This window comes from Malaclemys terrapin, chromosome 3, assembly GCF_027887155.1.
Source record: "Malaclemys terrapin pileata isolate rMalTer1 chromosome 3, rMalTer1.hap1, whole genome shotgun sequence".
NCBI classification, from domain to species: Eukaryota; Metazoa; Chordata; order Testudines; family Emydidae; genus Malaclemys; species Malaclemys terrapin.
The window spans coordinates 202,726,998-202,748,450 of NC_071507.1; the positions used below are offsets into that span (position 1 = coordinate 202,726,998).

General features: G+C 56.4%; 1 protein-coding gene across 2 annotated transcripts in view; it reads right to left on the reverse strand.

The window, feature by feature from the left end:
* Window positions 1-36: 36 nt before the first annotated feature.
* ADCY3 (adenylate cyclase 3) overlaps window positions 37-21,453 on the reverse strand; it is a 92,246-nt gene continuing 70,829 nt past the window's right edge. Inside the window, exons 6-20 of one of the 2 annotated variants that reach the window (XM_054021793.1) lie at window positions 20,733-20,891; window positions 18,014-18,176; window positions 17,392-17,508; window positions 16,761-16,903; window positions 15,204-15,365; window positions 12,873-12,960; window positions 11,684-11,800; window positions 8,672-8,931; window positions 8,000-8,081; window positions 6,956-7,114; window positions 4,946-5,092; window positions 3,784-3,903; window positions 3,489-3,615; window positions 1,788-1,912; window positions 37-1,077 (exon numbers count right to left, since the gene is read on the reverse strand). In XM_054021793.1, the coding sequence (XP_053877768.1) occupies window positions 895-1,077; window positions 1,788-1,912; window positions 3,489-3,615; window positions 3,784-3,903; window positions 4,946-5,092; window positions 6,956-7,114; window positions 8,000-8,081; window positions 8,672-8,931; window positions 11,684-11,800; window positions 12,873-12,960; window positions 15,204-15,365; window positions 16,761-16,903; window positions 17,392-17,508; window positions 18,014-18,176; window positions 20,733-20,891 (2,152 nt within the window). In that variant the 3' untranslated portion in view covers window positions 37-894. Of the gene's footprint in view, window positions 1,078-1,787; window positions 1,913-3,488; window positions 3,616-3,783; window positions 3,904-4,945; window positions 5,093-6,955; window positions 7,115-7,999; window positions 8,082-8,671; window positions 8,932-11,683; window positions 11,801-12,872; window positions 12,961-15,203; window positions 15,366-16,760; window positions 16,904-17,391; window positions 17,512-18,013; window positions 18,177-20,732; window positions 20,892-21,453 lie in introns of both variants that reach the window. The other variant, XM_054021792.1, reaches the window with a different exon arrangement.

The following is a 21,453-nucleotide window of genomic DNA, read 5'->3' on the forward strand; positions in this document are numbered from 1 at the left end:
GAGAAATAATTACACTGCGTTTGTTTTCAAACAGAATATTGGATGAAGGCTTTAATAAAACAGTCTTGTTCTTTGCCAATACCTGTCCATCTCTTCCTTAAAGCGACAGCAAAGGTGACAACAGCAGAGAGTGGAGTGCAAGGCAGTGTCGGAAAGAGAAATCCGCAAATAGTCTAACAGACACAATTAAAAATATAAATGTCGATCTGTATCTTTTTATATATATATTTATATATTTGAAATACACAACATTGGTTTTTATTTCTTCACCTCCAAGTCAAAGGAAATATTGCACTCTCTCTGATCTCCTAGCTACGGTGGCATAGGGCAAGGATGAGCATTGTGTGAACTAACAGAAAACCCAAGTGCTCCTGTTTTAACTCTCCTGGCACACACCAGAGATTTTTCCTCTGACCACCCACCCTGAGTTTTTATCTCTTAGCAACAAACACTAAGTGGAGGCTGGGTCTGTGGCACTAAATTAAATCCATGCCACCTGCCTCTCTCGATTACACTAACAGGGTACACAGGAGCCTACTGCAATTGGGAGCGCTCCTGAAATGCTGTGTGAGGCTTACGCCTTCCCACCAGCCAGACCCACATCAGCACGAGGGTGCGTGTGTGAGAGCTGTAGGGGGATCGGATCAGTCCCTCCCCTATCTCCCTTCTGCTAAGCTGCAGATGGGGAGCTGAAGTCAAGCAGACCCCTCTAAGATAAACCTCCAGGAAAAAAGGAGCAGGCCAGGGGGTGGTTTCTCTTAAATCTAGACATTGGGTTGAAAGATGTTACTATCAGTCTTGTTTCTAGAGCGCTGGGCACTCAAAGCTGCTTGTCTCTCACCAGTGGGAGGCACTGGACTTCATTTGCTAGTGGGAGCATGGAGCCCAGCTCCATCATGAGCTGTCGACCACCTGGTGTGGAAGAGTCACTGAGGAGCCGTTGACGAAAGAGCCCTGCTTCTCCCGGCCCTTCAGGAAGAAGGTCAGCAACTCCCCTTTGCCTTTGACGTAGATGGCCCCCCGGCGCATAAAGCGGAAGCCGTACTCCTTCAGGACGAGATGGGTCTCTTCCACCACCTGCACAGATGAGCAGACACAGGGCGATGGGGTGCCAAGGCAGACGTGACCGCATGGCTGCTTTTCCTGGGCAGTGCCCTCGCTAAGGGCTGTCACGTCCCTTCACTTGCTTCTTCCCATTATAACTCCTCGCCCGCAGCTTGCAGGCTCTACCCCGGGCATGAAGCGTTTACACCGCCCCTTTCATTCACGGACCACCTGGTACTTTGCTGTAGAGAGCCAGCTGAGAGGTTCAGTGACTTCATGGTATAGCTGACCCAGGAACAGTTCTAGAGCCCCCTCCCCCACCCTCCTATGTCAACCATTACGCTTGGTATCTCGACATCTGCTTTTGTGTCTCCCTCTGTGCTCCTCCACGCCGCCATGCCTTTCACTCCGCCCAGTCTCTGCACCCTCCCAACGCTCGCAGCTTGCTTCTCTAGGCCTGGAACAGCCTCCATTAGTCAGGCGACCTCATTCTCCAAACCTGGCTCTATCAGTGAGCTCCAGTGCTACCTGCACTCACTCTTGCTCTGATACGTCACACCACCCTGCCTGTCAAACTGCACGTGCTGTCTCCTAGGGACTGTCCCTTTCTCAGTGTCTATCAGTGCTACGGTTATGGTTACTTGGGCATTTACATTCCACCCTCCTATTTTACTAGTTCACAACTTCCATCTCCGTTGAAACGGGTCGGGCCTGGCGTTTCTGAGGGGGATGTGCTCACCCACCTGGATGTTCCCCATCACGCCCGTTGACTCCATCCTGCTGGCCACGTTCACCGTGTTCCCCCAAATGTCGTAGTGTGGTTTGCGGGCGCCGATCACTCCTGCCAGCACTGCCCCTTTATTCATGCCTGCAAATCGGGCACAAGGACAACCTGACTTTACTACCTGGGTCCTGTAGTGGGGAGGGAGCCCTTGCCCTGGGTGTGGAGGAGCACAAATACACAAACATACAGGGCACCCACACGGGCTGTAGGCGGCACCCCAGCATCATCCACAATACATAGGGCAGGCGCACAGCACCCTAGAAGTTTTTCTAAAAAGCAGCGTTTGGCTGAAGTGGCAAGTAGCGTGCCGGCCTCCAGCGGGAGGCCTGCTGTGACGATCCTTTCTCTGGCCCCTATCTGCTCCCCATCCCCGTGCTGCTGCTGGATCCCTTCCTGTCAGCTCCAAGCACCCAGCACTAGCACCAGAGGGCTGGGGCTAGCAACTCGCCCAGTGCTCCTGCCATGCTAATGGTGAGATTCCTGGCGGTAACCAGCCCAGCGCTGATGGCTGCGTCGTCATTAATCCCTGCTCTCCCCTTCTATCTAAGCGGTTGCTTTAAAATAAATATATTAAGTCTCATTAACAACTGACATGTGGTGGTTCTACGGGGCTGGGATCAGCTCTAAATGTTTCAGCAGCCAATCGGGGTTTCGGGTTCTCGTACCCTGTGCTTCACTCAGGCCACAGAGAAACATGTTGATGGCTGATCTGTGGGACGCTGTCTGTTCCTGGGACGAGTGGATGCCATTTGAGACGTGCTCTGGGGGGGCCTACACCCTGCCCTATAGGGGGCTGGGCCCATTAACAAGGCTCTGCCATTTCATACTGCTATGAATGCTACCACTTAGCGCTTCACAGCTCTGTACAAACAATTCATCCTTGTCCCACTCCTGAGATATAGCCAAGTATTATCAGCTCCATATGGGGAAACTGAGGCTCTGAAAGGGGCAGCAATGTGTTCACAGCCTCACAGCAAGTCACTCTCAGGGCTGGGATTAAAACGTGAGCGTCTTTGGCTCCCAGATCCCCACTCTAATCACAGGCTAGCACTGCGTGCTCAGCAATCCAATCTATGGCTGCATAGTCCAGGTCAGGACTTAAGGAGACGCTGTGTGCTGATGCAAGCCAGTTGGGGAGCTAGGGAGAGCCACAGTGTCTGTCTATGGCCAGCAGCCCCAATAAAGACTCCTCTTGATATATGCAGATGTACCTATCTCATAGAGTTGGAAGGGACCCTGAAAGGTCATTGAGTCCAGCCCCCTGCCTTCACTAGCAGGACCAAGTACTGATTTTGCCCCCGATCCCTAAGTGGCCCCCTCAAGGATTGAACTCACAACCCTGGGTTTAGCAGGCCAATGCTCAAACCACTGATCTATCCCCCCCTTGATAGTTGCTCTGCCATGTCTCTGCTGACCTGGAAAGGGACAGGAGGAGTAACGGGATAAACTAAAGGCCTTGCCCTAAAGGACTGCACAAGTGAAAGAAAACAAGACACACACGTTTCAGTGACAGCCCAGTGTCCTGCATGCAGGGATCGGAGTTGAAGCCCATCTCTGCTTGCTGGACTGGTTGGGTCTCAGAGTGCTGGGGTGTGGATACTCCCCTTCAATCTCCCCCTCAGTCAGCAGACGCCCGTCATTCCCACGAATCAGCACTTGCCTATTCGGAGCATGAAGTTGTTGAAGGACTGGTAGTTAATGTTCATCAGGGTCACTTTCATGGCTAAGGCAAAGTCGGCCAAATCAGCTAAGTGCTGCCAACGCTCCTTCTCCGAGAGCTCCTCTTTCTGCAAGGGCAGTGCAAAGCAAAGGGCAGAGGTTGAGGGAGGTAAAGAGACCCTCCCACACCCCAGGAGGCAGTGATCAGCCTGTCCCATTCCCCTTTCTCCATCCTTCCCTGTCAGGCCTGAGTTCTCAGACAGCCCAATTCACCACCCTCTCCGCTGTTCCTGTACCTTTATGGTGGTGTTGTAGCCATTGGTATTGACATCGGGGGTCACTCCAGAAGCAGCCATGTAGGTGCTTCCAATAGTTTTAATCTTGGTGATGCACCGGAACTGGGGATCGTCCAGGAGCTGTGAGATATAGGAGACAAAGCCATAAACACAGGAGGTGGCTGGAAAAACAGTTCAAAGGCTGATGAGTGGTGAGGTTACAGGGACTTGTGTCAGGCCAGTATCAGTTGTGGTTACAGTTGAACCTCAGAGTTACGAACTGACCAGTCAACCACACACCTCATTTGGAACCAGAAGTATGCAGTCAGGCAGCAACAGAGACAAACAAACAAAAACCAACTACAGTACAGTACCGCGTTAAACATAAACTACTACCAAAAAAAGCTTTGACAAGGTCAGGAAACGGTTTCTGTGTTTGTCTCATTTGAATGAAGATGGTTAAAAGCAGCGTTTTTCTTCGGCACAGTAAAGTCTGAAAGCTGTATTCAGTCAATGGTCAGTTGTAAACTTGTGAAAGAACCACCACGTTTTGTTCAGAATTACCAACATTTCAGACTTAGGAACCGCCTCCCTTCCCCAGCTGTTTGGAATGCTCAGGTTCTACTGTATTTAAAACAACAGTGACACCTGGTGGCTGGTCAGCAGAATCACAGGCTCATTTTACCTACTGATGCCCTGGCTGCAGGCTTCTTCTGGAGAGGCCAAAACGCATCCTGCAGTTACCTGCACCTTGAATCTGGACGTGCAGCTCATGGATACCACACATCCCAGCATGCACTGCTCTCTGGAAGCAAGTGGAGGCTGCTCAGAACCTGGTGGAGCATTGCATGCTGGGATCTGTCGTCTCCAGGGCGTGAAGCTTGGTTCCAGGTGGGCTGGGCAGCAGTAGGGAATGCACATCTGGACAGCTGGCAATGGGAGGTTAGACGGCGCTGGCCCAAAACTAAGGCTGCTTACAGCTGCACCCAGTGCCAGCCAATAGCAGTCTCAGCGAGGGGCGCCCCCACAGCGAGAGCCAGTCACTCAGCTTGGCCAGGAAGGATCTCTGTATGCCAGCGGGGTGGCCTACATTTCACTGCCAGCCCACACCATCCCAAGTGCTCCCCTTAGGGGCCTGCGTCCGACTGGCATGGGGGAAGGCTGGCGCCCGGGCTGGACTCACCGCGTCGAAGTCCGAGATGATCTCGTTGAGGAAGCGCAGGCACTCGATCCCGCCGTTGTTGATACTCTCCTCCGTGTAGAAGTCAGCAAAGTTTGGGAGGGAGGCAAACATGACGCCGATTTCGTCGTACGACTGGCTGTACAGCTCCTGCGGGACCAGGAAACAGGCCTGTCACTCAGGCCTACAGTGCACTCTAGTGTATTGCACTATATTAGCTGTACCCAGCTGGGGGAGGACACCTAGCGATGCCATGGCACCAACCCGCTTATTCCAGGGCAGCCCGAGCGCCTACTGGGCTCACTAGTTCTGTACAATGCAACTGCTTCTGCTACCTGGCTCCTTATTAAACCCGCGGCCCCAGTCACTCTAGCACAGGGGTTCTCAAACTGGGGGTCGGGACCCTTCAGGGTGTCGTGAGGTTATTACACGGGGGGGGGGGGTCACGAGCTGTCAGCCTCCAGCCCTTATAATGGTGTTAAATATATAAAAAGGTGTTTTTAATATGTAAGGGGGGTGGCACTCAGAGTCTTGCTGTGTGAAAGGGGACACCAGTACAAACGTTTGAGACCCACTGCTCTAGCACATTTAAGGGTATGGCGACACACTGCAGTTAAACACCTGCGGATGGCTCGTGTCAGCTCTCAGGCTGCGGCCTGGGCTCTGGGACCCCACAAGCGGGAGGGAGGTCACAGAGCGCAGGCTCCCACCCGAGCCCGAACAGCTCCCCTGCAATTAAGCAACCCCTTAGCGTGAGCCCACAGCAGCTGACATGGGCCAGCCGTGGGTGTTTAACTGCAGCGTAACCAGTCCCAAAGAGCCCCTGACAAAACTCCTCCCAGCTTGGTCACCCTGTGAGCTCCCCTGGCTCCACTGAGCCCCAAATTCACCTATGCGCCCCCTAGTCAAGTTCCTCCCAACTCCCATTGGGTGGGGCTGAGTAATAGCAGTGGGCACGCCCCATCTAACCTATGGGTCAGCATGCCAGAGCCCCTCTCCCAGGGCTGGCTGGGCAGAGCACAAGGGCTAGCGAAGGGATCCCCCGGGGGCAGTCTGGGTGCCCCCGGAACATCACTCACATACAGATCTCAGGCCCCTCACTACTCCCCTGTGGGGAAGGCATCAGTGCCCTTTTTTTACAGCTGGCCACATGGAGGCCAAGAGAAGTTCAGTTTTGCCCTTAGATGCGACTCAGAAAATGGCATCCGCCCCACTCAGCGCAAGGGTGTCAGCTCTGGCCCTTGGGAGACACCCCCCCCCCCCCAATTTCTCCTGGTGGGGGAGGCTGTTTTGGTCTCATGGTGAAGAAAGCTGTAGGAAATGGGGTGGCGCTGACTTCACCAGGAAGGGCACCCAGCTTTTTAAAACTGGGGCACAGACCCCCCGCCGCTCCTCTCAATCTGCCCGTATGAGCCTACACTCTAAGGGGCTTCTCTGGCCCTCCTCGTGTGCAGTCATTAATCAATTTATCCTCACAGCTCCCCGGGAGGTAGGCAAGGCTCATCCTCATTTTACAGAACTGAGGCACAGAGAGATTAAGGGACCTGCCTGAGGGCCCCCACGGTCTCAGTGGCAGGGCTGGCTTTAGCACCCAGGGTTGGGGTTGAGTGTCGTGGTACGTCTGCACTGCAGCTGGGAGGTGTGATGCCCAGCTCAGGTGGGCGTACACACACGAGCTCTGCTTGAGCGAGAGCGCTGACAACAGCAGGGTGGCCGTGACGGCGTCTCGAGCTAGCCGCCCGAGTACGTGCCTAGGTTCTCGGCCGGGGCTGTACTCAGGCAGCTGCTCAGGGCACTGTGGCCACACTGTTGGTTTCAGAGTGAATGCGTGGGAGTCATTCCCCTAGCCCAGTGCAGGGAATGACCTAACCCTGTCTTTGAGTGCCACGCCTAGGGAGGTTTCCTTCCATCTCTGATTTCTAGGATTCTCTGGCTTGGGCTGGGAGGCCAGCGGAAGGAGACTGGAAACCTCAGCTCTCCCCACGTCACAGTGTCTGGCTCGCCCGTTCTCACCTCGTCCCGTTTCTTAGAGCCCAGGAAATGCCGGGCCACGTGCTCCGGCAACATATTGGTGACCAGAGCCTCGTTCCAGCGCCTCATCTCGTACACCCGCTCCTTCTGGTCATGGACATCGATCTTCCACAGGAACAACGTCCTGGCCAGCTTCTCCACCTGCAGGCAGGGCAAGTGCCGCAGAGTCAGGCAGGGCCTCGCAGCGCTTCGGACACAGCGACCTCCCCATGGGCTCACTGAGGTGCAGGGCTGGGACAGGACTCGCTTACGGTACCGCGGGCATGTCTGTGGCAGAGCCAGGAACGAAATGCAAGAATCCTGCCACCCAGTTCTCTGCTCTAACCACTCAACCCCACTGCCTCTCGCTGCCCCGCCCCCGTCTCCCCTGCACCAAGCTATTCGCTGCGGTGATGCAGTCACTCCAACACCCACAGGTGGGACCCTTCCAGGTCAGCAGGCTATGGGCTTCCTGGCCGCTGTGCGAAGGCAGCCCTTTCCGAGAATCCTACGCCATCCGAGAGCCATCCAGAGATCGCCTCCGGCAGCTAGGCACCAAACAGATGGATCTTTGGGCCACTCACGGCTCCAGCAAGAGGGCAGGGCACTGGGAGAGAAAGAGAGAGCGAGAACAAAGGGACGGGGGAGAGGGAAATGCAGATACTGGGGGGAATAAGGAGGTAGGGGAGGGAAAGCGATCCAAACCCTTCCAGCTTGGTGCTGGGTTGGCAGGGAGCTAGAGAAGGGCTAGGAACAAGTGAGCAAAGGAACCCAGAGGAACCCCAAAGGAGAAGGGAGGGCAGAGATGGAAGAGAGAGAGGCAGAGGCACAAGAGACTTGGGAGGGGAGGGACGCATGCAGGAGAGCTCCAGAAGTAAGAGAGAGGGGGGCTCTGCACGGGACAGGGTGAAATGGCCCTCCAGCGGGGCAGTGTGGGGGAAGGTGGCCATGTGTCCCAATGCCCTGTTGGTGGCCGTGCCAGGAGAACTCCAGGGATCGCAGGAGGGTGAAGACGGAAAAGGAAGGGGAGCCGGACAGATCACTCACGTGGCGAGAGAAGTAGTAGAAGCTGAGCATCATGATGAAGACCATCACTGTCATGGAGTACTTGGAGGGGACCAGGGCGGACCTGCCAAGGGAGAGACGAGTGAGCCATGTTCGTCCCACCATGGCTGGGTCCCCTCCCATTCCATGGCAGCCAGCACGTCCCTACGCCAAGGCCGGCACCCAGCGACTGCATGAGGGCTTTGAAGACCTTCAGGGGGCTTTCCCTCCTCCCGCTAACCTCTGCTGGAAGGATACAGGGGCAGCTACATGAGAGGCTTGACAGGGACAACCCAAACAACCGCTGGATGAAAGTTCTTGTCCCGGTCGGCCATCAGCTGAGAACAGCTGCCTTTGGACCAGCTGGGAGCACCCAAGGGCTGCAGCCACCCCCCTCCTCACTAAAGCAATTAAGCAGCCATGGCGGTGTCTGCATTAGGGAGCGGGGATTGTTTCGGGGAAGGACAGGGAGAGAGGGGAGGGATCGCTGCAGACGGGGGAAGGCTGGATGGGAGGAAACGTCTCCCCACCCTGGGCTGTGGAATGGTCTCCCCAGGGGTGGAAGGTCTGAAACTGGACCAAACCAAGACCATAATAGGGAACAGTCCTACATTGTGCCTGGAGCGCAGGCCGCCAGTCCCTCTGTGCCCTCTCCGCCACGCCCAGTGCCCTTACACGTTCTCCTTGAAGCGTTCCTTATCGTACTCGTCGAAGATCTGCTGCCAGGCATAGATGTTGACCACGCCCACTGCCCCGGTGATCATGACCATCAGGGTGAGCTTGACCATGTGGCTGACCTGCACCAGCATGATGGTGGCGATGAGGGCCAGCACGGCAATGAAGCTGTAATACTTGGGGTCCTCCACGCAGCCCCCTGCCAGCAGGGTCCCTGCGGTGCTGTTGCTGGTGCTGGAGTAGAACTGCAGACAGCTGAGCTGTGGGGGGCGGCAGAGAGATGGGTGAGGGGTTACAGATTGTTACGTACCAATGGCCAGACTGGATCGGAGCAGCGATAAGGAGAGGCTCTTATTTAGCCTTCAGAAATATCTCTCTCTCTTTCCTTTTAAAATGGCCCAGCCTGAAGTCCCAGCCCTCCAAAGTCAGTGTCCTGAGTATAAACTGAGTAATGGCGTTTAGCGCTCCCTGCCTGCATGGGATAGGGATAGCAGCAGCGCCAGCGACGCACTCCGCCTTGCCCCAGACCCTGGGCTGGAGAGGTCGGAGAGGGGCGCTGAGGTGCATGGCCCATGCAGTCCTTGTCAGCACGTTAGTTCGGGGTGAGGTGGCTTTCCTTGTGATGTGGCTATCAGGGCCACCGTGAACTGGACTCCCACCTTTCCAGGTTTTCAAACAGCTCTCTGAGGGTAAGCGCTTGTGGTTTTCACTGACCTGGGCTCGCTTTGAACCAGCGACTCAGGGGTGAAAGGCTCCACAATAATCGTGCCCAAACACAACAGGGCCTGTCTGTGCCGCACAGATGGCCAGGTGCTATAGGAAACCCAGCCAAACGCTACAGAGCCTTCCCCCAGGCAGACCCACCCGCCGTCACCCCTGCACACATCTGGGTACCGTTATCACCACTGATCATCTACGGACCCTGGCAAGATAAGGCAATGGCTGGAGGAGGATCAAACCTCATGCTTCAGGGCATGAGTTGATAGGCAGCTGCAGGGCAGTGGGATGGGGTCAGGAAGGAGGAACCGAAGATTGTGTCTAGATGGGAAGTTGGGCCCTTATGAAGAATCTGTAGCCCTTGGAAAGTCCTGTTTCCTCCCTTTAGGATGGCTGAGCTTGCTGCTGTAAAGCATGATGTGGTTGTGCCAGAGGTACCCACGCTCTGCCCCTCGTGGCAACCTGCCAGGAGCCCCGGGCTGCACCTGGTCTCTGTTAAATGTAAGTATCTGGGCTGCCCTGCCCTTGACCATGCAGCCGCTGAGACACCCTATCACGAGGTGATGCCGGGCTCTTAGGAGGAAGGCAGAGCATTGCATGCTGGGACCTGTCCTCTCCCTGGCTGCCCCCCCTTCCAATTAGGATCACTTCAGCTGGTGTAAATGCAAACACTGGGTCTGATTGTCCTCACGGCCGTTAAATCGGGGGTCCCTCAGTCACACCCGGTGGAGCGACACCGCTGCGGAAGGGCTGTTGGCGTCAGGCCCTAGGGATTCGCCCATTAATAATGCTGCTAACAATATCTGGCTGCCGTCGATCTTTGCTGTTTTCGTTTAATGACCAGCAGGGCATGGTGCTCTGAACAATTATTGGCACACCCAAAACGGGAAGGTCAGAACGGACATATAAACTGAGTAATGGCATTTCGAGCTCCCTGCCTGCATGGGACAGGGACAGCAGCCGTACAGGCAGGATGGGGTCAGCCATCCACACCGAGAGGTTTATAAATAGGCACCGTGGTCCAAACCCAGCCCTGGCATCACGCAACCCTGATCCATGGAGAGACACCAGGGCTGCACAAGACCCACCAGAGCTAATGGGCCTCTCAGGTTGGAAGGGAGCTCAACAAGTCATCAAGTCCAGCCCCCTGCGCTGAGGAAGGACCAAGTAAACCTGGACCATCCCTGACAGGGGTTTTCCAACCTGGTCTTAAAACCTACAATGATGAGGATTCCACATCTCCATTGGAAGCCTGTTCCAGAGCTTAACTGGCTTTAGTGAGAAAGGTTTTCCTAATATCTAACCTAAATCTCCTTTGCTGCAGAGTAAGTCCATTCCTTCCTGTCCTACCTCCAGTGGCCATGGAGAACAACTGATCACTTCCTCTTTATAACAGCCCTTAACAGCTGAAGACTGTTATCAGGTCCCCCTTAGTCTTTTTTTCTTAAAATATGCCCAGTTTTTTTAACCTTTCTTCATAGATCAGGTTTTCTAAAGCACTGGCTCTCAACCTTTCCAAACTACTGTCCCCCTTTCAGGAGTCTGATTTGTCTTGTGTACCCCCAAGTTTCACCTCAGTTAAAAACAGCTTGCTTACAAAATCAGACATAAAAATACGAAAGGGTCACAGCACACTATGACTGCAAAATTGCTGACTTTCTCCTTTTTACCATATAATTATAAAATAAATCAACTGGAATATAAATACAGTTCAGTGTACAAAACAAGTCATTTCCTGTATGAAATTTTAGTTTGTACTGACTTGGTTAGTGCTTTTTATGTAGCCCATTGTGAAACTAGGCAAATATCTAGATGAGTTGATGTACCCCCTGGAAGATCTCTGCATACGCCCAGGGTTCGTGAACCCCTGGTTGAGAACCATTGTTCTAAACCTTTTATCAGCTTTGTTGCTCTCCTCTGGACTCTCTCCAGTTTATTCACATCTTTCTTAAAGCGACACAGTGCCTGAGATGAGGCCTCACCAGTGCCGAGTACAGTGGAACAATTACCTCCCGTGTCTTACAGACGACATTCCTGTTAATACACCCCAAATGATATTAGCCTTTTTCACAACTGCATCACGTTGTTGACTCAGATTCAATTTGTGACTAACTATAACCACGGATCCATTTCAACCGTACGGCCCCCTCGCCAGATATTCCCCATTTTGTACTCATGCATTTGATTTTGGATGTCGATAGACTCTTCCTCTGAGGCACCCAATGGAGCGACCTCATGTGCTGGTGTGAGGTGGCAGGGAAAACGGTGGCAGGGGGGAGGCAGGAAGGTTCTCACCATATCCACGATGTCGGCCATGGTGAGGATAAAGATGGCCGACATGGCCCATGTGTTCCGGGCCCACCGGGTCCTGTCGATCCAAGTGGAAAAGGCTACGAGTTTTTTGGGAAATACCTATGAAGAGAAGAGGTTTTTAATGACGTGAATCTCAGCCCTTCTGCCCAGAGGCTATGGTGATGGGAGCCTTGAAAGTACCTGGCACCAAGAATCCCAAAGTGCTTTGTCAACACTCATTTCAATGGGAGTTAGAGGCCTAAATGCCTTTGAGGATGTGGGCCCAATTGTTAACCCCCACATCATACCATGGGGAGAGCAGTCTACATTGCCATCAAGTATCTCCAGAACCACACGTTTTTTGGAAGTCTCTGGATGAAGGGTGCACCCCCGGCTGAAATTGGGTGGCCCACAATCTCAGCTTTCAATTAGCTTTCTAGCCCTTACCTCTGTGAAGGAACCCTACCAAACAGAGTGGGCCCGAAACAACAGAGGTGTGAACTGCCCCATTCAACTCAACGGGGGGGTGTTGACCCCACAGCTGAATGATGAGCGTTACAATGGTAACATAGTTCACTGTTTCAGCGCCGATCGCTTTAGGAGAAACATCCAGCTACGGTACGTTGTGGGTTGTAGTGATGGATATTGGGCCAAAGAGAAACAGCTGGTCATGGGGGAGGAACTAGTAACTCAAGGACACCAAAATGTTTCAGTACATTTCTGATTTTGTAGGACTGATCTTTACAACATTTCAACAAATCCATGGTCACGAAGGACTTCACAGCACATGAAGGACTGGAGGATAGGTCCCTCAATGGCTATTAGCCAGGATGGCCAGGGATGGTGTCCCTCTGTTTGCCAGAAGCTGGGAATGGGCAACGGGGGATGGATCACTCAGTGATTGCCTCTGGGACACCTGGCATTGGCCACTGTCGGAAGACAGGATACTGGGCTAGATGGACCTTTGGTCTGACCCAGTCTGGCCGTTTTTATGTGGAGATAGAACACAGACCCTCCTGCTCCAAAAGTTCCTCCCTCTATGACCGGAGCTAAAGGGGACTCTCCATTAGCTATTAGCGATATGGGGCCTATGGCACACAGTTCAGCAGGGCGGATTCCATCCGCTTCCACTGACTCCTTGGGAGTCGCGGGTGCTCAGCACCTTTCAGGAGCAGGTCCTCTGTCCTCTTACCCTGGGGAAAATGGCTGCCAGAGAGCAGAGAGTCAGGATGAGCAGCAGGATTTCTCCAATTACAAACGTCACATAATTGGCCACCAGCCTGCAGAGAGAGAGAGTCAAAAGCCAGCCCTGTGCGGGGTTAGTCCAGTGACGGTGCTACCCACACAGCCCAGTGGGTTCACACAGTACTCCGCTGCTTTTCACAGCAATATCAGATTGCTGAGTAGGTTTCACTCGGTTTTGGACCACGAGCACGAACGGCGCAGAGAGACTGCAGCTGGGCTAGGAAGAGCGGGCAGAGGACAGAAAGTAGCCGGCATGGGGTTGAGGAAGCCGCAGGTCACTTCCTAAGCTCATGTTCTCAAAAGGCAAAAGAGACACGGAGCTAATATGTGTTGGTTGCAGCCAGGAACTAGACTGGCTACTCCCCCAGCTGACGTGGAAGACGGTCTGTGTTGTGGGCGACTCTTGGAGGGGAATATATATGAGAGCAAGAGGATGACAAAGTGCTAGTCTGGGACTTGGGAGACGAGGGTTTAATTCCCAGCTCAGCTACAGACTCGGTGTGATCCTGGGCAAATCACATGCCCCTCTGTGCCTCAGTTTCCCATCTGTACAATGAGGATAACAGGGCTGCTGCAAAGATAACTACATGAAGGGTTGTGAAGTGCTCGGACACTCCAGGAACAGGGCCCGTATTAGTCCCTGAGAGTGTGGGGAGAAGAGGGGATGTTATTTCAACACACTTTTTAACTAAGCTTCCTAAAAATCCTTCCAACCCCTGTGAAAGCTGGCTGGCTTTTCTGGCAACCCCACACCCTGCAGCAACACTGTGGGTGGGAGGGATAGCTCAGTGGTTTGAGCATTGGCCTGCTAAACCCAGGGTTGTGAGCTCAATCCTGGAGAGGACCACTTAGGGATCTGGGGCAAAATCAGTACTTGGTCCTGCTGGTGAAGGCAGGGGGCTGGACTCAATGACCTTTCAGGGTCCCTTCCAGCTCTAGGAGATAGGTATAGCTCCATATTAACAAGCATTTGCAAAGCACTAACAGTGGCCGTGATCCTGTGCAGGACAGACCTCAAAACAAAGCCCCTGCTGGCAAGACCTTGCAGTCCCAAAGAGAAGGTCTTCGGGGGAGCTCTAGCAGAGCCAGGGGCTTTTCACCGCAGCACCGATTTCTGGGCTTTGCCTCATTCCCCTCCAAGCAATAACGGGTGACACTGATGGGGTACAACAGCCATGTAGCACTTTTCAATCACGGCGCCCAGGGCTTTGCGAACACATGGGGAGATACAGGCCTTGCCCTGCAGAGCTAATGATTTAAGCATTAGGCCACCCAGTCACACCCTGCTAGGTCTGCGGCAGGGGACCAGCCCTGGAGCAGCCTGGCAAATGCATGTTCTCACCGGGGGTTCCCATGGCAACCTGCCCACAATCAGATAGGGAGGGAGGCTGGCACTGCACGGTCACTTGGTCCTGTCGATTCATTATTTGATTGCCCTTCCCTGGGGGTGCGGGCAGAGGCGATTGTCAATAGGACGTAGCGAGGACAAGCTGCAGTGCTTTGCCCCCCACCGCGCTCTCAGCAGGGTGGCTAAGGCTTCACTCAGAGGCTCCGCTCCTACAGCCGGCAAACAACCCGCTGGCCGGCTGGACTTCCCACGGCGGCTGCTCCTGGGAGAGCCCAAGAGCAGCCAGAGAGAAAAGGGGAAAACCTGGGGGCCGAGGGCTCAGGGAACTTTCCACACCCACGGCCCCTGCTGCATCCTGGCAAGAGTCATTCAAGACAGATGCCGCTTGACGGCTGTGGAGTGGCCTATGTGAAATGAGTGTGGGGGAGGTCTCAGCCCAGTCCCTGAGGATCAGGGGTTCACATGATATAGCCCATCCGCGCAGTCAGCATCCCGGCTGGCAGTCTCCGCCCAGAGGGCAAGGACCCCGCAGGCCATGGAGAGAAAGCCCAGTGCCTCCCAAGAGCTGGTCCCTCTAGGTCAGAGCTGAGAAAATGGAGCAGGATGATACTGGGGAAGCTTTAACTGCCGCTGCCTACGCTGTACTTGCTCCATCTCCCTGACAAACACACCTTCTGGGAGCCAGGCCTGCTCACCCCGACCTCCCTGGGTTTCTAGCACACCTCCGGTGAATAGGGCCACACAGAAGTCCAGCCCAGGAGGAATCAACCAGGCCTCTGGGGGAATATGTATAGGGAGTGATGCACCAGGCCCATTCTACAACTCTGCCCAGGGTGAGGGGTGGAGAAGGGTATTCCCAGCGCAGAGCCCCGTTGTGCCAGGGGCTGCACAGACCCAGCCCCTGCTCCTCGCCCCAATGGACCTGCTCACCAGGGATCGATTAAGATCTCCACCAGGGCGGTGAAGAAGAGCACCACGCAGGAGCAGCTGAAGGCGGCCCCGCTCTGCTTCTCCTTCTCCACGGAGTAGCGTGTCTCCATCTCCGGGTTGATGAAGCGCATGGAGAGGCGGTAGGTGTATTTCCCCTTCAGCCTGCCGGAGACACCGCGAACCCCGGTGAGATGCTGGAGGCCGTGGGCAAAGGGGAAAAGGAGAGGGAGGGTCCTCACTCTGCCGGGGGGCTGCTGCAAGGGTATTGCCATCACCATGAGGAAAGAAACGAGGGCGTGGGAAAGAGTGCCTCTAGGGGGTGGAGAGAGGAAGAGGATCCCTGCAGCATCCAGGAGAGAGGTAGAGGATTTGTGGGAGAGGACAGGGTATCTGGGGGCAAAGGGTACAGCCCCCATAGGGGGAGGTAGAGGAACAGAACCTTCAATCAATGGCATCTTGGTGCTGTTTGAGGCACACACCATACCCGGCCGTTGTTCGCAGGGCACCGCTGGGCCGGCTGATACGCAGTGCATGGAACCCGTTAGCGGTGCAAGGAGAGCAGATCCACTGCAGCCCAGTTAGTCTCTGGGCAGGTTTGAGATGGCTGGGCACGTCCCAGCAGGGCTGCACTGGCCAGCACCCCGTGACCCCGAGGGGCTGGGGCTGGGTCCCTGTAGCAGAGCTGCACTGGGGAGCCCCCGTGACATGGAGGGGCTGGGGCTGGTCCCTGTAGCCGGGCTGCACTGGGGAGCCCCCGTGACATGGAGGGGCTGGGGCTGGTCCCTGTAGCCGGGCTGCACTGGGGAGCCCCCGTGACATGGAGGGGCTGGGGCTGGTCCCTGTAGCAGGGCTGCACTGGGGAGCCCCCGTGATCTGCGGGGGGGCTGGTCCCTGTAGCCAGGCTGCACTGGGGAGCCCCCGTGATCCGGGGGGTTGGGGCTGGTCCCTGTAGCCAGGCTGCACTGGGGAGCCCCCGTGACATGGAGGGGCTGGGGCTGGTCCCTGTAGCAGGGCTGCACTGGGGAGCCCCCGTGACATGGAAGGTCTGGGGCTGGTCCCTGTAGCCGGGCTGCACTGGGGAGCTCCCGTGATCCGGGGGGCTGGGGCTGGTCCCTATAGCAGGGCTGCACTGGGGAGCCCCCGTGATCTGCGGGGGGGGGCTGGTCCCTGTAGCCGGGCTGCACTGGGGAGCTCCCGTGATCCGGGGGGCTGGGGCTGGTCCCTGTAGCCGGGCTGCACTGGGGAGCTCCTGTGATCCGGGGGGCTGGAGCTGGTCCCTGTAGCAGGGCTGCACTGGGGAGCCCCCATGACATGGAGGGGCTGGGGCTGGTCCCTGTAGCCGGGCTGCACTGGGGAGCCCCCGTGACATGGAGGGGCTGGGGCTGGTCCCTGTAGCAGGGCTGCACTGGGGAGCTCCCGTGACATGGAGGGGCTGGGGCTGGTCCCTGTAGCAGGGCTGCACTGGGGAGCCCCCGTGATCCGTGGGGCTGGGGCTGGTCCCTGTAGCCGGGCAGCACTGGGGAGCCCCCGTGACATGGAGGGGCTGGGGCCACTCACGCCTGCACAGACTCCCTCTCCAGCAGGGCTTCGTTGAGCAGGTTGTTGAGCTCCTGCTCGTTCTGCGAGGCGTCGACGACTCTCTCGGCCAGGTCGCGCAGGCGCAGCCGCCGCCGGGGGTTGGGGAAGGAGGGGTTCACCACCTGGCCAGGGGGAGGTGAGAGTCAGACCAAGGCAAACCCCTGGGGTTACTGGCTGACAAAACCAGAAGTGCACCCTGAGAAACAGGCCGTCTCCTCTTGAATGCCGCTGGCCAGCCTGGGCCGGATCCCCAGCAGGTGTAAACGGGCCTTGCTCCACCGACTTCCAGGCAGCCCATTTCCACCAGCTGAGGACCTGGCCCCTCAATCTTAGTAATACCCCACCCCCTCCCCCACACGGGCGAGGGTCACTGTGGCCAGGTCCATTCATATCCCGGCAGAGAAGTACAAGGCCCAAGTACTTGTTGCCCTTCTCCTTGTGTCGGAATTCGACAGGGTGAGCAAACCCCAGGGGTAACACATACCCCCCTGTGTGCTCACTCTCGAGCCTGCTGCGGCTCTAAACGCCCCGGGGTCGCCCCGTGCTCCCCTGCTGCTGCTGGGTGCCAATGCCCCTCCCCAGCCTCCCCTCTCCCCAGGGCGGCTCTCACCCTGGTGTCCAGCTCCTCGGCCTCGTCGGGCGTGGTGCAGGTGGTGTTGATGCTGCCGTTACACTCCTTGGTGTTGATCAGCAGCGGGGAGTTCCCATGGGAGGACGTCAGGGACAGCTTCTAGAACACAGAGGAGCAGGTGGGAATTCAGCCACCAGGACCGAGGGCCGTAAGAAGGGGGAACGACTCGGGATGCGGCATTCTGTTTCCTGGCCATGCTGCCTAGGCCTCATGCTGGTCCCACTGTATGGGGTGAAATTCACCCACAAGGCTTCCAATATGGGAAAGAGGGGGTGTCTTGGAGGGAAGAGAGTGACTGGAGCAGAGGAAGACGTAGGGTGGTTATTAAGGAGCAGTGGAAGTTACGGACGGCAGAGACAGATTCAGTCCCTTTAGGAAAGGGACAGGAGCGCTGACGGTTTTAGAATCAGAGGCCCACAGGAATGGGGAGCCAGGAGAGAGGAGGATGGGGCCAAGCGTTCACACCTCTTGGCATGCGTGAGAAGGGCAGAAATGGAGACAGGCCTTCGCAAGGCGGAGAACGGAGCCCAGGGCAGGCCACGGAACAGGGGGCGGCAACGGGGGAGATGAAAGGAGCTGGAGGAGGAGGAAGGTCACTCACCACTCCGTTGATCCCATTCTTGAGGGGCTGCTTGGGCACCACGATGAGGTACGTGACGATCCCCTTCTCCTTCAGGTACTCGCACCTTGTCCCCCCCTCACCGGGCTCCACTTCGAACTCCCCTTTCAAGCAGTCCATGGTGCTCTGGGAGATGTGTACACGCCTGTGGGCCAGGTGGGAAGAAGCCATCAGTCAGGCCCCTGCTGCCTTTGTGCCAGCCCCGGGCAGAACTCGGCAGGTTTTGGGGAGGATATTTTGCGAAGGGATTGAGGGATCCACACAAAGCCCCTCGCCCTCTTCATTCCCTGGGGAAGGAGGCAGGACTGAGAACCCTGGGTCCCAGCAGCGATTGGTTTCCATGGGGAAGGTGGGAACGGATTGAGCAAAAGCAAAGGCCCATGTCTCGGTGGGGGGTGGGCAGAAGCGCAACAGCAGATGCAGCTGGGACCTGACCCGTGGGCGGCTGGGGCAGCAGAAGCAGACTGGGAGCCCAGCAGTGGGGCGGGAACAAGGGGCTGGTGTACTCACAACAGCCTGGCCTGCTAAGGAGACGGCACTCTGCCTGCTGACAAGCCGTTTCCAACTCCTGGCCGGGATGGGTGGGGCGCAATCAGCCAGCCAGCGGGAGCCAGGGCGTGGAACACCTCCCGCCTTGCCCACGGGGCACCATCAGCCCACCCATCCCTGCGCCCAACATCCCTCTACACGGGACCCTCCCCGGTTATTTGCGACGAGGCCTCATTTGGCTCCAGCCACCAGGTGGGGAATCCAAATCTGGAGCCCGCGTGGGGGGGTGTTCCAAGCTGAGATTTGCTCAGAGTCCCTTCCAAGGCGTCTGGCTGTCTCCGACGATTTCCCAGCGCCTCAGAGCGGTCGCTCCTTCTAAATGGCTATTCTTGTTATTAATAATCAATCCTGGCACCTCCGCCCAGGCAGATCCAGGGCGCTGCTGCTGACCCCGGCCGGAGAAAGCAGATTTGTTACCCTCGTGGCTTTCCAGCCGGCTGCACTTGGCTGCTCCTTGCCCCATGGCCGTAATTTCTTAGCGGTGACAAGACCGGGTGTGCTGTGCTGTATTTGTATTTAGCTAGGCCTGCAGGGCACCCGGCCACAGAGGAAATACTTTCAAACCAGAGTCACCGTCCTTCCGGAGACCTCCCCGCTCCTCCAGGGCCTGCCAATTACCATGGGGCACCCCCATGCCCCCCAGCCCACAGGGATCGCCCTTGTAACAAACGCAGCGCGAGTGACTCCCAGGGCATGAATTCCGTCAGAGCTGGCTGGAGTGGAGCTCCGGTAAATATTTCCCACCCCTCTGGGGATTTTATAGCATGTTGGGGGGCTCTGGAAGAATTTAAACCCATTGACTTCAACTGGCTCCAAATGTGGCCCTGGGATGTTTACCACATAGGAGCCTGGCTAGGTTATTATGGCCACTTCTGGCTGCTGGGGGCAAGGCAGGCTGGGATTTCTGGAAGGTGTCCTGCTCCCCCCTGCCTGCCCTCTTGATGGGCTCCACCTTTCTGTCTCTGCCAGCTCCTGGCCCCTCCCTCAGATCACACCAAGAAGGGAGAAGAACGTCACCTGGGACATGTAAAACTTGATTGCACAAAACCCTACTGATCTGCCCTGGGAACCAATCCTGCACTGGGCGCCAGCTGGGACGGCGTGGGACCCAAGAGGGCAAGTCCTGGCCGGATCCTAGACACAGCTCCTGCTTGCGGGGAGCTGACAGGATCGGGATTCTGTTCTTTTTGGCCAGGATCCTGCTCCCAGTGCAGCCAATGGAGTTGAATGGAGGCAGGGCCAAGTCCTGCACAGCGTTAGGTGCTGTTACTAACAAAGACCGACGGGAGGGGAATGCAGTGAGTCTGAGACAGACGGTGCTCTTATGGGTAAGGCTGCGTGTCTGTCACGGAGGTCACTAAAGTCATGGATTCTGTGACTTCCCGTGACCTCTGTGACTTCCGCAGCAGCAGCAGTGTGAGTGTGTGGGAGGGGGCAGGGGTTTGGGGTGCAGGGCGGTGTTTACCTGGGGGGTGGGCTAATCGGCTCCCACCGGCATGTCCCTGCAGCTCCTAGGCAGAGGGGCCAGGGGGCTCTTCAGTTCCCAGCCAATGGGAGCTGCAGAGCCAGCACTTGTGGCAGGAGCAGCGCACGGAGCCCTTCCCCCTAGGAGCTGCAGGGACATGCTGGTCGGAGTCGGGTAGGGAGCCTGCCAGCCCCGCCAACCCTCCCACCCCCCAGCGCCAGCGGGGGTCCCGGGCCACCCCCCCACAGCACCCGTGGACTGCCCCCTTAGAGCACCCACCTCCTCCGGCCTAAGTTTTAGTTAGGGGTATATAATACAAGTCATAGACAGGTCACGGGCTGTGAATTTTTGTTTACTGCCTGTGACCTGTCCATGACTTTTACTAAAAATACCCGTGACTAAAACATAGCCTTACTTATGGGGTCTCACCCTCTTGCCCTCACTCGGTGAAGCACTGGGTGAGCACCGGCACTGATATCACCGAGGTTAGCCAGAGGGACCCCAAACCAAGCCACGTCACAGGGCTGGAGCAGTGGAGACACAGGACAGGTTTAAGGTGAATGTCAGGGCTAGGGGACGGAGATGGACCGTCACTCCTTCGGCCCTGTTGCTGTCTAGCCGTTGCAGGCTTCCCCACCCCCCGGCCGAGACTCAGCCTGGGCTGTCCGTCCACCTGGAGATACTCACCCTGGGATGCCGCCGGCCTCCATCTTGTTAGCCACCGTGACATCTGTGGACCACACATCGTACTGCCAGCGCTTCTGGCCCAGCACGCCACCCAGCACTGTGCCGCTGTGGACCCCCACCCGCATGTCCACGTCCGTTTTGGTCTTCTCTCGCACGTAGCTTTGGGAGAGGGAGAGCAGGGGTCACACAGAGAGGTCGCTGGATCCATGTCTCAGCAGGTAAGTCCCCCAGCTGAGCCTCACCCCCACACCCTGGCAGGGCATTCGGCAGCATTCAGAGATACTGGGACAGATCCAATCAAAAAAGGCCCCACCGAAGACACGAGGATTGATGCTGGTCTAGTGGAGTCTGGCCCCTGTTGACACATTCATGTGCAGACACGCCAGGGGCCAGATCTTCCTCTGGTGTAAAGTCACCAGTGAACTAACCCTCACAACCCACCTTCCTCGGGTGGTGGGTATCAGGCAACCCGGTCAAAAACACCCATATGTCTTGAACGTCAAAGGAACGTCCCACGTCACTTCAGATGCCTTCGAACATGTTACTTGTCATTAATCCCATTTTACAGATAGGCACTCCCCCAAGGTCATGCAGTGAGTTAGCAGGAGAGTCCGAACCAGAACCCAGCACTCCTGATGTGTGGACCTCTGCTCTAACCATTAGGCAACGTGCCCCCAGGGATCCTCATTCCTACAGCTGAAGTTGTAAACCAGCTTTCATT